Source organism: Polyodon spathula, chromosome 17, assembly GCF_017654505.1.
Source record: "Polyodon spathula isolate WHYD16114869_AA chromosome 17, ASM1765450v1, whole genome shotgun sequence".
Classification (NCBI taxonomy): domain Eukaryota; kingdom Metazoa; phylum Chordata; class Actinopteri; order Acipenseriformes; family Polyodontidae; genus Polyodon; species Polyodon spathula.
Window position 1 is genome coordinate 23,013,782 of NC_054550.1, and position 16,610 is coordinate 23,030,391.

General features: G+C 37.4%; 1 protein-coding gene across 1 annotated transcript in view; it reads right to left on the minus strand.

Moving 5' to 3' along the window:
- LOC121329903 (pleckstrin homology domain-containing family G member 3) overlaps positions 1-16,610 on the minus strand; it is a 104,133-nt gene that overhangs the window by 69,470 nt on the left and 18,053 nt on the right. Inside the window, exon 2 of the mRNA XM_041275910.1 lies at positions 11,737-11,789. Coding sequence (XP_041131844.1) covers positions 11,737-11,785 — 49 coding nt within the window. The 5' untranslated portion in view covers positions 11,786-11,789. The remainder of the gene's footprint in view (positions 1-11,736; positions 11,790-16,610) is intronic.

Genomic DNA, 16,610 nt, shown 5'->3' on the forward strand with positions numbered 1-16,610 from the left:
TTGAGGCACTTGAGTTTGAGTGCTGGACTGTACAGCTGGTGTACATGGGGATAACCACTTAACATTGCTATTCTACACTAGAAACACGTTAATCAAGGTTAAAATATAATTTCTTACATGCCTTTCTGTGCACACAATTCTAAACACATCAAGCTGGTCTTGATGACTGTTCACATTATTATCAAAAGGTAGCCTTTTTGTAAAGTGTGTTTTTAGAATATCGATAACATACTGTACATAAAACCATTTTTTTTTCATCAATAACTCGCATTCAAAAATAAAAGATAAAACTTAAAAAGTAACCAAGTCACACAGACAACTATTTTGACTACTGAATTAGTCAAGATAGATCTGAAATGTATGTTGGAGTACTGCTGGAGGCACAAGCCCATACAGCTGTAGATTTCACTTGGTTTCTTATATTGTCAAACTGACCTAGAAAATAACAACAACCTTCTGTGAACAGCATCTATACATTATATATACACACACGTTAACAAGAACAGATTATTTACCGCACTTCCCTGGTGCTTGATAAAAGAAATTTGAATACAGCCACACTCCCTGTAATGTTAATTATTCTGTTTCAAATAGGACCCACTGGACATATACCTTAAAATTATCTGCTGATTATAACCTCAATTATATTTACAACTGTACTCTTTCAGCCAAAATTAACAATGCAAAACTAATTTGCAACCATTTGTTTCATGTGGAGGTTTATGTATCATAACAGTTGCTTAATGCCAGGACTGACTTGGTTAAAAACAAGCCGTGACAGTCTCCATGTTCCCCTAAAAATTGTAACACTCTCACTTGTGCTAAAGAATTTCCTTAGCAAGTTTCATCACAATTGGATAAGCAGGCCTCTAGATACATAAAAAATGTAACATAAACATACTGACAAACAGACATTAAGCTTGCATGCAACACCAGGGTCCAATGCTCTCAATAATTTGCAAAAATTTTATTTTACGGATAGTTTCTAAATATTTTTTAACATTAAGGCTATATATATATATATATATATATATATATATATATATATATATATATATATATATATATATATATATATATATATATATTATAGAATATATATATGGGGTTCTAAGACTCTGATATTTTTTTAAAACAATTTCTATTAAGGTACCAAATAATTCCATGAGTCTTTAGTTGTGCAGAGGTAAGTCAATATGACATAGCCCTTTTCCATATCAGTTTTGAAAGAAACACATGGTATCGTAAACATGGATTTATATTTTTAAAACATTATATAGGGTACTACACTAGGTTAAACACATCTCTATTTTCAGTTAGCGTTGCACTTGCTAGGTCAACTAATATGGACTATAATATCCAGTCCATTCCTGCATGTTATTCCAAACACTGAGGAAATGGTTGAACAAGAAGCTGGGATGGACTAGTAGAGTCACAAGCGATTTGGCATCCACTGGCCTAGACTGCATTTCAGTCTTTTTTAAAAAAGAAATAACCTGCCAGTCTAGCCTCCTATTTCCAATGCATTTCAGTTAATATAAAAATACACATGGTGGCAGTTATGATAAGTTGCTTTCTTTTACAGTATTTGTGATATGCATTATACATTGTCACGACAATTAATGAAAGCCAGTATCAATTTTAATGCAGAAAAATAGACCATCTACATTGTGCCAACATTCCCCCACTATAATCTGACATTTAATACAAATAAGCAATCTATCCATCAATTAACACTCCTGCGATCTTCAGGAATCAGCCTTCTCGACTCTAATATCTCTGGAATTCACTGAAGAAACATGCCTTCAATAAACTACATCACACATGGAAATGATGGCTTCTGTGCTCTACACAAACCATCGCTCCCTTTTAAGGCTTTGGTGGTTTGTTTCAGAAGCTACCACGCCAGATCCATTCCCATGCCATAACTGAACTGCATGCTTCCCAAGAGCAGGTACATACAGCGGTGCCTCAGAAGTACAGACCGCGTCCATTTATTTCAAAGTCATGTCAATCAAGGTTCTTGAAATTGTTGGTCAATGGCCCAGTCAGTCATCGTAGGTTCTGTATGCTGCCAGCGCTGATGGATTGAGTTGAAGAGTTCAGTGAAAAGAAGACTAACTAAGGATTGACCAACTGAAAAACATCTGTCAAGAAAAAAGTAGTAAAAGATATCCTCCTGAAATAAATGTCAGGCGAAGGATATGCAGTAGAAGCCTAAGGTGGCCGTAACACTAACAAATACGTCACCAAGGCATTATAAAATAGATACACAGGCAACAATTGTGCACACAGTGACCGAAGGGGACTATAAGATTTCAAACTTGTTGAATGGATTTTAAATATATATACCCATTTTTTATTAATTTCAATGTAAAAGCTTTAACTGTTACTTTGTGGTGTTTGTGACTTCCAACACATTGACATTTCCAGTACTGGTTGATAAGGTTGCGTTTCGGAAATTGAAACATGTAATACACATACGAGGCTCTGCAGTGATTTTTAAAAGGTGATCTTTTCAGGTGTTTCTTTTAATGACAGATTAAACTATTTCTTTCTTACATACTATAAACATGTTTGGGGGGGGTGTTAGAACACTCATGGAGATGCGCTACCGATAGCACATTGCAGCTAGCCCATTACAAGATAGATGATTTTGTACCAGGAAACAGCACCATCACCTACTGTAGTGTTGTATTTGAAACAGCTGCATGTTCCAAACTATGTAAAAATACCAGCTAAGAGCCAAAGCATCTCCAACAGAAGAAAGAGGGAGGGGAATGCTGCTAATGCTAGTAACTGAAAAGACATGGATCTTAAACTTGGTTAACACTGCTTTAATCCCCTTTACCTCCAAATAGTGAAGTATAATACAGTTGTTATTACTCTACATCAAGTTTACAGATTAACAACACAAGTGGTTTTACAAGGGCCTGTATGCAGTATTGGAAACCATAAGAGAGTCAAGTCAAATGTTGTTTTTTTTTTTTTTTGCCACAGAGCCTATGGAATGAATCGAGCCATTCTTGTAGAAGGGGGTGCAGTGATGGAAAGGTCATAACAGTTCATCTTGGACAAGAGTATTCATAATTAGTCCTATTTAAAATTGCATCCAGTTTAATTGCAATAGGTTTGTGTTATTATAAATGTTGTACTGAGAATTATTTATAGAGCCACAAAGCTGTATTTGTGTAACATAACAAGCAGTGTGTTGGATTGGTGGCTTCTTTGCATTGTGGTTAAGCTGGTATTCTAAAGCCTTTCATTTAAAAGATAGTGAAAAAAGCTTTTGTCAAGCACATAGAAAAATGTTTTAAAATCTCAGCCAGTAACCATTAATAAGTTTTCCTTTAAGGAATCAGGGGTAAATGGGTTGTTGTTTTAAATAAAACGTCCGTTTCCCCGGCTTGTGTTATTTAAGCAATAAAACTGTTCTCAGCAAATCTCATTTTGGAAATCCCCACCTACCAATAGAGTAGAGTAGTCACCATAAACATCACCAGATCAAATGGAAAGGTTACCTTTCCTTTTTATTAATGAAGCTTCTTGAGATCTCCATCTGTAACGCTGAAGTATCTGACATATGCATACAGTACCCAAGAAGATTAGAGTTCAGGGACAGAATTTAGCCTGGTTTCCACTGAATATTTTACTAATACAACACTTTCATGCCTTCTCCCCCATGGCCCACCTATCTACATGGAAGCACCCTGGGGCTCGAAGCAAAGTCACTCTTAATGAGTTTTTATGCGTTTCATCTTCACCCAAGTGAACTGCACTGTGGTTATTTAATGCTTGACTGCCAGTCCTGCTGTGGAGAAACTTTTCATTAGGGCAGCACTTATTGTTTCCATGTAAAGTTACCATAAATTGAAATGGTGCTTCCATAGTCTATCCACAAGCTGCCAGTATACAAAAACCCTGTCGATACACAGGCTTGTGGTGCTTGATGGAATGCATTGGAAGGCACAATAGTTTTCTTTAGCTTATAATTAAATCAAACGTTGACAATAAGAAAATAATCCCATCCCCCAAATTAAACAACTCAATTTCTATCGGTGCACTTGGTTCATTAAGCACCTAAAAGATGAATCCATGCCATCAGTTCTCTTTACAACAAGAATGGGCACAAATACTTCCATCAACTGCACATGGAGTCAGGAAAAACCATAAGGACTACTGCGGCCGATTTCCTTAAAATCCATTGAGGGGTCTTCTATTCAACAATTTCCAGAGTAAACTGCAACACATTTTAGAATTAACCCCGCCACAGACTGGAGCTAGAGGGAAGTCTACATCTCCTCCCAGCCCACCTCTCTCAGTGAGAGTAGTAATTACACACTATGGTGCTAACTGAGACTCACAAAGACTATATCACAAAACTGGCTATAACTAGTAAACCAGTTGGGTGTCTTCAAATTGTTACCAACGTTTCTGCTGGACAGTATATATTTGAACAAGCAATGTATCAAGTGTATTTGCAAAGCGTATACAAATGGTAAAAACAGACCACCCCATAAGCTCACATGGGGTCACTCACTGCTGCTTGACTGTATTACATAGGTTTACACTCTGTTGCTTGAATACAACTAGCTATTTTGTCCCATGGAAAAGCATAATTAACTTTTTAAATTATGTTGGGGGGGGGGGTTTGGTCACTATAAAACAGCAGGCTTTCATAACACTTTGCTGTCTAAATGCAGACTGCTGGAACTGATTCCTCTTAAACCTGTTTATGAACTTGTAAACTGGTATAGGTATTGAAGACCCATAACTTATGGTATATATATATATATATATATATATATATATATATATATATATATATATATATATATATATATATATATACACATACATACAGTGCCTATAGAAAGTCTACACCCCCTTGAACTTTTTTCACATTTTGTTGTGTCAGTGCCTCAGAGTTTCATGCATTTAAATGAGGATTTTTTTCCACTTATCTACACACCATACTCCACACTGTTAAGGGGAAAAAAGCTTTTACTGAGAAAAAAAAAAAAAATATTAACAATACAAAACTGAAAGATCATAATTGGATAAGTCTCCACCCCCCTGAGTTAATACTTGGTGGAAGCTGTTCAAGCTCTGTCAAGTTCCTTGGGAAGTGCTGATGGACAGCAATCTTCAAGGCATGCTACAAATTTGATTGGATTTAGGTCAAGACTCTGACTGGGCCACTCAAGGACATTTACCTTTTTGTTCCTCAGCCACTCCACTGTAGCTTTGGCTGTGTGCTCTGGGTCATTGTCATGCTGAACGGTGAACTTCCGTCCCAGTTTCAGCTTTCTTGCAGAGGGTAGCAGGTTTTCCTCAAGGACTTCTCTGTACTTTGCTCCATTCATTTTCCCTTCTATCCTGACAAGTGCCTCAGTCGCTGCCGATGAGAAACATAACATAGCATGATGCTGCCACCATCATGCTTCACAGCAGGGACGGTTTTCTTTGGGTGATGCGCCATGTTGGGTTTGCGCCAAACATTTGCATGTAGGCCAAAAAGTTCAATTTAGTTTCGTCAGACCACAAAACATTTTGCCACATGGCTACAGAATCTCTTGAGTGTTGTTTGGCATACTTCAAAACGGGATTCAAGGTGGGCTTTCTTGAGTAATGGCTTCCTTCTTGCCACCCTACCATACAGGCCAGATTTGTGGTGTGCTTGGGATATTGTTGTCACATGCACACTTTGACCAGTCTTGGCCATAAAAGCCTGTAGCTCTTGCAAAGTTGCCATTGGCATCTTTGTAGCCTCTCTGATCAGTCTCCTTCTTGCTCGGTCATCCAGTTTGGAAGGACGGCCTGATCTAGGCAGGGACTTGGTAGTACCAAACACCTTCCACTTCTTAATAATCGTTTTGACCTTGCTCCAAGGGATATTCAAGGCCTTTGATATTTTTTTACACCCCTCCCCTGATCTGTGCCTTTCAAAAATTTTGTCCTGGAGTTCTTTTGAAAGTGCCTTGGTGCTCATGGTTGAGTCTTTGCTCTTAAATGCACTACCCAGCAGAGGGAACCTACAGGAACTGCTGAAGTTATCCTGAAATCATGTGAATCACTACAATTTAACACAGGTGGAGGCCACTTAACTTGGTGTGCGATTTTGAAGGCGACTGGTTACACTTGAGCTAATTTAAGATTGCTATTACAAGGGGGGTGGACACTTATCCAACCAAGCTATTTCAGTTTTTATTTTTAAGTAATTTTCTACAACTTTGTAGAATTTTTTTTTTCACTTGGAAGTTGTGGGGCAGGATAGGAACATAGAACATTTTGAAAGCGGGTGTAGACTTTCTATAGGCATATATATATATATATATATATATATATATATATATATATATATATATATATATATATATATATATATATATATATATATATATATATGATCTGGCAGCAGTGACTATCTTGCCCCAGAACTGCATCACCTTCATTTCCAGACAATATTAACCCTTCTCTAGTCAGCATCTTTAATAATGAATACTTTCCATCATCATTACATACTGTACAGTATATCAAACGTCAGTGTTTGACCATTTTCTGTAAACCCGAATTTGGCATTTGGACTCAGTCCAAAAATATTAAGCCTGGTAAAAGTACATGAAAAATATTTGTGGAAACCACTCTGCATCTACGTAAACTACACAGCTGTGAACGCATCAGCCCACACATTTGTCGCACATACTGAGAAAGGCATTAAACATTTTTTCTTACCTTTTTAAAGGTTTTACCTCAGAACTTATGCCAACGTTAATTTAAATGGGACGATTCCAATTAACAAACTTAACCAAAGAATAAGAGCAAATAATACAGTATATTTATACTGTGGGCCACAAACTCCAGTTGACTTTATCCTAAGGGTCAGGAGTGTTTTAGTGAATAAGCATTAGTGAATGAGGTACTCCATGCATATAAAAGCCTCATGCATCACAGTCAATATTTGCGTTGTTATTCTACTTGCATGTGATGAATCCTTAAATATTTACAGAGTGCCGTTGTAGAATTAACTACCTGACATTTTATGATTGCACTGACTCTTTCTTAGGAGTAGTTCAGAACCACAAAAGGTTAGTTCTGCATTCTGGGAATGTAGGTTGCTTTTGTTTTTTTTTTGTTGTTTGTTTAGTTTTTTTAATCTAAAAAAACAAGACTTAGCACCAAAATTAGTACTGTGTTCAGTTTGTAAAAACTCTCCAAGTTTTACGGTAATTCAAACCAGCACACAAAAAAAAGAACAATATTCAAAAGTAGCTTGACAATGGCAAGCCGGAGACTTGCTTTTAACGTTATTGCTTTGAATCTTTGTTTATTTGATAGCCATTATCAAAAAATCAATTTGGTCATCTGAAGGTTTCCCAAGCACTATTCCTTGATGCAAGTAAATCTGCATATTAAAGAGGGATTAGGTTTGACGATAACTATTACACTAAGAGAAGGTTGTGACTTGTATTTGTGGAATTCCTGTCTGGTTTTAAAAACGAAAAAAAATCTACGTTTTCAGCATTTCAGACACAGCTGTGTAGAACCCTAATTGACAAATGTCAACATGCAGCTTTATAAACATACTTTTAAAGAGGGGATTTCTGGTCTGCTCAATGTTAGGTTAATTGGCGGTAATGAAACACTGCACGTCAGCTATTCGCCCCGTTTACGCATCATTTAAGTATTGTTTTAGCTCAAAGGACTAGTCTTCTGCAAAAGTAGGGGGACACTTTGTCAATTGTACCTTCAATGTTTGCATTTACTTAAATTGTGCAACAGTCTTTAAGAATGGTCATGTTTAATGTTTTAGTACAGAAGAAAATTTGATTTATACAATGCAGTTTCAACACTCTTGAAAAAGGTCAGTAGGGCCTTTTCTCTAAAACCTTAAAACCCCAACCTTGACATTTACAATGAAACATTATTATAGGAGATTCCAGGAAGATGTAGTAAGCCCCAGGTCACCCAGAGTTACAGCTGTAACAATGTATACTCACAGTGAAAATAAAAGAGACATTATCTACTAAACAAGATAACATTTTATATATATTGTAGTATGACCCACTCTAGCTGGTAGCACACACCAGCATCTCCAAGGGAAATCCCACAGTATGATACCTTGTGGGTGGTTTCTTTACTTAAAAAGCACACGTTATCTGAGAGAAACTAAATTTTACACAGAAATATAAAAGGAAAAACACTTTGTGATGTTAACTACTATAGACTAAATTGAGACCAAGGCCTACAATATGTTGGCCTGGGGTCTGATTTTCCACCATGGGCAAACAACATTTAGTAATTTGCCTATTGTAGAAAACCAGGCCTCCAGAACTGGAAACCGACTGCACCACCAGCACGTCCCAAAGATATGGGCTTTTTAAAAGCATTTTAAGCGTTTAAGTTCACTGGATTTTACAGGTTTTTCCCAAAACCACGTATACCAAACACTGAATTAAGACTTCGAACAAGGCCATTTGTGTCACAGCAAGACTAGGGTACTTGCACACACTATATGTGCAGTGACCCAAAAACCCTTGACCTGCAAATGACTACCCCATTAACACAAATGCTTTCAAAGCAAATCGTAGGATATCTAAACCAACAGTGCAAAAGCAACATTATATTATTGTTTTAAAAGGCAGTGCCCAGTATACAGTATAGTATTTAGGCAGGCTAAAAACGATATCAACTATTTCTGCTAAACTTGACACAACAAGTTCAGTACAGGATAAAATGTTGGAGGTGGGACTGAAGCCAGTGCAGAATGAGATTTCACAGTTACTTTGGGTGAGGCTCCAATACTGGCCAGGACAAATGCTTGTTTGCCAAAATAATTCTGATCTGAAGTGCACTTCAATTAGTTGTACAGGTTTCAAAAGTGCAGTTTTCACATGAAAATGTTATAGAAAACATTTTCATTTTAAAACATGGTATCTGGAACTACACAAGGTTAATAGAGCAAGTAGCAGGGTTATAAAAATTATATTATAGCGTTCCACGTCCCAGTGTGTTGCTACAGCTGTTTAAATAACGGACCTGTCATTTTTCTTTTCATTGTTAACATCCTGATACCTTTTTACACTTAAAAAGTCTGTTTCAAAGTTGTTTTCAAAATGCCAGCTTGTAATTAATGCTATATTTTTCAGAACTCCACTACTCACTCTTTAAAGAAAGCTCTGTAAACAAGCTTGCCACTTCCTTAGATTTTTTCATCTGGCCAATGTAATTCTCCATACCCATCCAACACTGCCATCAACCAACCAGCTGCTTAACATGTTGGCTGCCCTGCTTTGTAACCAGTAGCACACTTTGACTCCGAAGACACTGCTGAGGTGAAAGGAACTGGGAAGGGAAACTGTAACAGCCTGCTAATGCAAGGCTTGCAAACAGAGATTTCCTTGATATTAACCAAAATGGAAATACATGTTTGCTAGAATATGTGTTTCTTTCAAAACTGCACAAGGCCTATATGGAAAATAAAAGTGCAAGACCTGTGGTTTATAGATCTGTTAAATACAATCACTAAGGATTAACTATAAAATGTTATTATAAATAATTAAGAATTCTTAACAGGATAAATTGGATCTAGATGTACTTGTTTTTCCTTACAGATTTTAAAGCAGAGAACCTTTTCATTCGAGCCAAATCACTGCAAGTCATATTTGTGTTGACAAAATGGGGTCAAACGCATTTATATACATTTCAGAAATCAAGCCCACTGTTTTGTAATGGTTCAGAAGCATATCAGCGTATCAAATATACTGTAGAGCCAGTGCAAGTGCCTAGATTGTAAGCCAGCTGCCTTTTGCAGTGATATTGGCAAAAACAGCCATATTAATCTAAAACAAAGCTATTGACAGGGAATTCCTAAATCCTGGGGTGGTAAAATTCCAGCAAATCCACTGCCAGTGAGGGGCAGCACAAAACATTCTGAGCATTCTTGTTGTAACAAATTAGTCCATTCTTGTTGTAACAAATTAGTACAGAGCATATTAAGACAGGGGATTCTGACAAGATTCTTAAATCACTTCCTAGGGTGTTAAAATGAGTGAATGCCACAGATTCTTTGCACATTAACAGTACTCTTTTTTCATATTTTCGTCCATTTAAGGCAAAACAAATTAGACATTCTAGCACTGAGTTTAATACTCACAGAAATGGAAAAATATACTTAGGTAATCACTTTTTCTTTTAAGAGCTGCTGCGCTGGTTAATAATTCAGTTTAATTTGCACCTGATTCCCTTAAACCACACATTCCAGTGCTTGCTTAAAAGGTCCTGCATTAAAAACCTTGCAGCTGTGCAAACCCAAAGCTTATGGGTCATTTCCAAGACAGAGATATCTCAAAATGTGGACTAAGCGTTTTTTAAATGGCATATAATCCAATTCAGGGGTGTTGTCAGCACTGTGGGGGGTGTTTTTTGTATTTTATTTTATTTTTTAAAGGTGAACCTTTTCCCCAACAAAAGAAAAATTAAGACATAAAAAACTATAAAACACTAACAGAACATTACGTAAATGTTAGAAGTTGCTCAGCAGAGTTCTGCTACATGAGTCAGAGACAGAAAACAAATGTGCAGTGGACTGGCAGGTAAGGCAAAACAGAAGGATATTTCCTTGTTAGACAAATAACCCCTAGCCTTGGGATTATGGAACCACCTGTAATAATAATAATAATAATAATAATAATAATAATAATAATAATAATAATAATAATAATAATAATGAATACTTTTTGAAAACTAGAAAAGAAAATTGAAAACAAAAACTGCTGCATATTAACAGTGCCCTGTCAATCCACACTAGTGGACATTGCTTTTTATCGTCAGTTTTAATTGAGAGTTGATTGCAAAGATGTCACTTTGGCTGCCAACTGGTAGGTACTACTCGATCGGTCGAGTGGAAGGCATTGGGTGATACTGCTAGATTATTGTTGAATTTAATATAGCTAATTGATGTTTAAAGTCAACACTGCATCCTTTGACAATTTAGGAGTCAGCGTTTAACTCAGTTTGCGTTCATATATGTTCAAATGTAAATGTACCCCTTTAGTTCAACTCATTACTATACCTTTAACCTTATGTTTGCAGAAAACAGGCATCTAGGTAGCTAGACAGTCATTCACAACATTACAAAGTTTAGCAGGGCTTTTATTAGTTTCCTCGGCACCTTTAAGGCACTAGAGGGCAGCACTGCTCAGGCTTGTTTCTTTAGCTGGCACCAAGTCCACTTTTCTGGCAGTGAAGTTTGGGATTTGCCTCTTGCCACTGCAGGATTAAACAGTTGCTCCCTGCTGCACCACTGCTCTAAGATAACTGGTGTTTGCAGAATGTGCACTGTATGCTCATTTTAATAAGTCAGTATATTTTTGCGCTAGGATGAACATGCGCTTATTATTAAAATATTGATACAGTTATAGGAAAGGATACATTTCAAATGAATATTTGTTTGAATATTCAAATGGTTGCCTCAGCACATGTATAACAGCGTTTGTAAAGGAGCTGTATAAATGCAAATACATCTGCATGTACAATGTCAGCACAAGGGTACAAGGGCTACATAAAGCACACGTGATCATTATGCAACAAGAACTTCTCCACTGTACCAAGCATATGCATCTTTGGCACTGATCTAAAATAAAAGCAACTGCACCAATTTAGTGCTGCCGGCTTTTTATAAAAGCTGCTACCATAAGGAGGTAGTACACTGTACACAGGAATGTGCTCACTTACCTTCGCCCATTGGCACCTCATACAGAGCACCAAGTGATCCTTCTGGCATGACACTGGAAAGATAAAAAGGGGAAGTTATGGTTTCTCTATTCTGAGAAGTGTTAAAACTGTTAATGTTTTGGTTTATTTCCACTGCCACAGACATATCCTCCCCAAAAGAGGTCCCCGATATTAAAACAAATGGACAGTCCTCCATACTGCCAACACTCAATGATCTCATTGGGAAGGTTTTGGAGAAACAGACTCTTGGCTGTAGTCCTAACTCTCTAATGAAAGCAGTGGAGTGTTTGTGAACCAGTCCTGTGTGACATCTGCAGGAGGGGCGTTAATGAAAGTGATGGCTAACACAGCTGGGGAAACATTCACACTGAAAACCTCGGGTCTGTGGGAGAATGCTGAGTTTGCATCGGCACGCACACAAACACAGGCAGGATTACACAGGTCTGCGCAATCCGCCAACCCCCCTCATCCCACCACACACACACAGCAACACAAACACATACATTAATACTGGTTCTGTACACAAAGAAACAAATGATTTAACAAGGGATTGGAAAAAAAATAGCAGTCTGTTAACTCATTCCTCAATCTTGTCCAATTTGTTAACATTCCTAAAATGTTTTTTTTTTTTTGCTGTAGGGGCACAATCTACTTGAAACTTGCAGTAGTAGGGGGTTATTAACAGGATTGCTCATTTCAAAGTGGGGGGGGGCAGACTGATATGGTTTTAAGTGTCATGTTTTCCTTCTCACAAAATACAAGCTACAATCACTGCTATTATGAGAACAAAAAAACCAAACAGGAGCGTAGTAGTAAGAGGCGCTTGTATTTGTATAGAAAAAAAAACACTCCCCAGGAGTTGAAATTAATGCCAAGAGTTATTAATGACAATATCAAATAATAAAATTCATTCTGATTATTGTGCAGACAACTGGAAGACCAGCAACATTAGAAATAGTGAGTTTATTGTAAACATTCGAGGGTTATGAATGCATGGAATAGCCTACCAAGTGAAGTAGTAGGATATAAAACAAAACAAAAAAATAATAAGGACTAGAAAGGACCTATTTTCTGTATTGGACTGGAATATATGGAGCATGCTCGGTTGGCCTGGAAACTAGTCATCAGTGAAGGATACAGTCCCTCCATTCCTAGGAACAGAGCAGTTAAGTATTCTTTGCCAGCTTGTGCCAGTCTCCTGCGAACATGTGTGCTTCCAGCTGGACTGAGACTGTGGGGGTCTGTGAGGCCATTCCCTGAATTCCTGAGACAACCTGCCAGCTGTGCGGGGCAGCTGGGATTACACAGGCAGAGAAAGCAGCAGCACCAGCAGCGGGCATATCTGCACAGAGGCCCAGTAAAACTCACAGCTACGGACTCAAAGCACAATGAACGTTCACCTGGGTACTGAAGAGGCATTGGCACTATCAGCGTCAGATGTTTATGCAAGTCCTTCTCCTATTAATTCGAAACGGGAGGGGCTGTGCAACATTCAAAAAGTGACCTTATATACTCCTATGGACCATATTCACACGTCTATGGCTGCAAATTTAATATTGCAATGCCATATATTTGAGCCTATACATTTCTCTTAAGTTTGAATTTTAGGAAAAAGGCCTAAAACTACATTTATACCATGTAGAATACAGTAGCGGCATATGACTTTAACAACAAAACCTGCTTTATATATATGCTATATATATATATATATATATATATATATATATATATATATATATATATATATATATATATATATATTTTAAAAAAAAGGAAAACCGCTGTGCACCATAAGGTGCAAAATCAAAAAGAAAAAGGTCATGTAGGTACACAAAAATGTGAATAATTGATAGGAAATCTATTATATCAGGATGTTCTTCAGCTGGATGGAAAAAGCAGTAAAGAAGCTGTTATAAACAAGTTGTCTTTCAAAAGAAGGTCTGAGGCACGATGATATGTTGACCAGAATAGAATGTTTTTTTAATTACTGCAGCCCACAGAAATCCATGGGAAAAATGAAGAGCCGGTTTGAAAAATCAAACTGCGAATACTCGCAGTGAACCTTTTAGTTTTTTCGTACCATGAGCAATTCAAAAGGCAATTTTGTTTTGGTCCACTCTGTTGAAGAAGGCCCAGTTTAGATATTGGGCGACCTTTATTGTTATTTTTTATTATTATTTTTTCCACAATTGAAAGCGAGGAAAATGGCGTATTCATTTTAAAAAATCTACAACTAAAAAATATACTACGTACTGTATACGGAAATCGAGACTTAAGGGGAGTAGCCAGCTCCTGACCCGTAACCTGCCTGGCAAACAGAAGGGTCAAGATTAAGTCTAACTATGAGTGGTAGAGTCTAGCTGCAAGCTTCCATCGTGTAGCCAATACAAATACAGTAAAACTTGACAGACAGATGGCCAGAATGACGCACAGAATGCAACCCACTGTGAGACTACATGTTAGCCAATAGCAATACAGTAGACCTTGGGAAGCAAGACGCAAGGTCAGCTTTTTTTACTTTTACAAAATGTCACGTAGGCTTAGCCTCCGTAGCCTCATGACAAGCTGCCACTGGTAGAAGTCATTACATTCAGGGAAGTAGTTTGCAATATTTGCATCCAATGAGGCGTCAACATCACAAAACAGTAGATTTCTATGACTAACACTCACGGTATGTAGAATAACATGAGCTTAATAGCTTGTAGAACAGCACTCTAAAAGGTAGGCGGCAATGGCTTTTTCACCTTTTTCATTTTTACAGGACTACTCAGTCCCAGGGACTAAAAACTATTCTCTGGGTTGGGGCAACTACTAACTAAACTTGTACAATGAAGTACTACTACTGCACATAACTGTATTTTCTGCCCTAAACTATCCTATAAAAAGGACATGAGATGGCTCTGGGAAAGGGTGCCAAGTGGAACTAAACCATTACATATAAACAAGTAAGACAAGCTACATTCTCTCCCCAGTTTAGGTCAAGCTAGCACTGGACTTTAGAGGGGGTTGTTTAATAGTGTTGTAGCCCAGTGAGGCAAGGCTGGTGGCTACTGCTCTCTATCCCAGTCGAGTGGATAGGGTTAACAAGTGAATGGATAGCCACAATAAACAAACAAGAAAACACTGCCTTTCCACCAATCACTTGACTGGCACACAGCAAGCAGACAAAGCCCTATTCTACAAACCCACGATTCAGCATTTAGTAATACTCTACATGAACAATACAAAACACACACGCTCACAATAAACAATGCACAGCGGGCTGTTCACTGCAAGACACACCGTACAAGGACTCAGCCCGAGCGATGTTTTCCTTCCAGGTGATCCGTCTGACCATGCTCCTCAACTAGAAGTGAAAAGGGACTTAACCAAAATTTACCTAACCAAAGTGACTTCAAAGTTTCACCCCGTGCCTGTGGTTCCCATATTTGCTGTAGTACATCAAAGAGTGTTGCGAAATAGCATTGTAGTTGAATCAATAATAGTCCAATGGATAGAAAACTTTTCGGCTGGGGTCCCCTTAGGAGTGACTGCCTTGACTCCCTAAACAAACCAACATTGCAAACGTTTTATTGAAATATAGCTAAATGTGATACTTCTTTCACATGATACAAGTCCAAAAGTGTGGATCTCATTTCTGATGGTTTTCTGCATATTTTGCAGACCCAGTACATTACTAGCAGGACATGCAATTAAAAAAAATTGAAATACTCCACCCAGTTGTGTTTTCAGCATCTTGTTCCAATGAGAGTAAAGCTGATATTGTTTACTAAAAAAGGGCTGACTTCACTTGAATTCCCACTGTAAACTTAACCCAGAAACAGATGATCCAGGGAAAGTGAATTACCCAGACCATACAAGCTTCCAGTTGGATCCAGACCAGATCACCTGCAAGAATATCCAACGGTTGTCTAGATACACAGCAGGACTTATGTATGACAGCCAAAACATGTATGAATTACTTTTTACAGCTACAAATTCCCCACCAAAAAAGTACCTGCAGAGACAAGGCAATTATTCAGTATCTCCTGTTCCTGAATTTGAACTTGCTTTGGAGCTCAAGTGGAGCATGTTGTCTAATTGGAGGCAGATGCTTGAGAAAGAGTTTCTCTTTCTGCTTTTCTTCGTGCTGATAATCTTACTTCTATCTCCCTCTGCAGTTATTTGCTGAATAGCTCCATCTGTCATTATGATCACTGATAAGCCAAACAGAAATAGCTGCAGTCTCCCTCATGAACAGTGCTACGTGATAAGAGTAAAGCTGCATGCACTCGCTGTAGTAATCATTACAATTCAGCCACCAGTTAATTTCACCACCATGGGAGAAACAAGCAAGCTGGCTGTACAGTACACACCCACAAACAAATTTGTTTGTACAAAACAATATAAGAGCTATCTGACAACTCATACCTTAAAAAAATAAAAAATAAATAGAAAACTGTATTGGGAGTTGAAATCCAAACCTCCAGAAATTCACCAGCACAGGCAAAAGCTTATCTAGAGAGCATCTGAAAAACAGACCAGAGAATTCGCAATTGTGTCAAGTCAGGTTTTAATGCATTTAAAGTATTTATGGTTTTGAAATTTGAAAAATACAGGATTTACTTAGTTCAGAATACAACAGTAATTCATAGATTTTTCTATAATATACACATGTAGTATTTTTCATATACATATTGTATTTAATAAAAATAAAAAATATATATTGGTTGTATAGATTTCAAATTTAAAAAATATCCATTGAAGTTAAAACATTAAATAAGACCACCAACAGTAACATCCCTGGACACATCTGATTTTGCCATAACCTGTTGAAGCAGATGAAAAGTGTGCTACCTTTTCTGAATGTAAACAACTTCAAATGTTTTAAAATT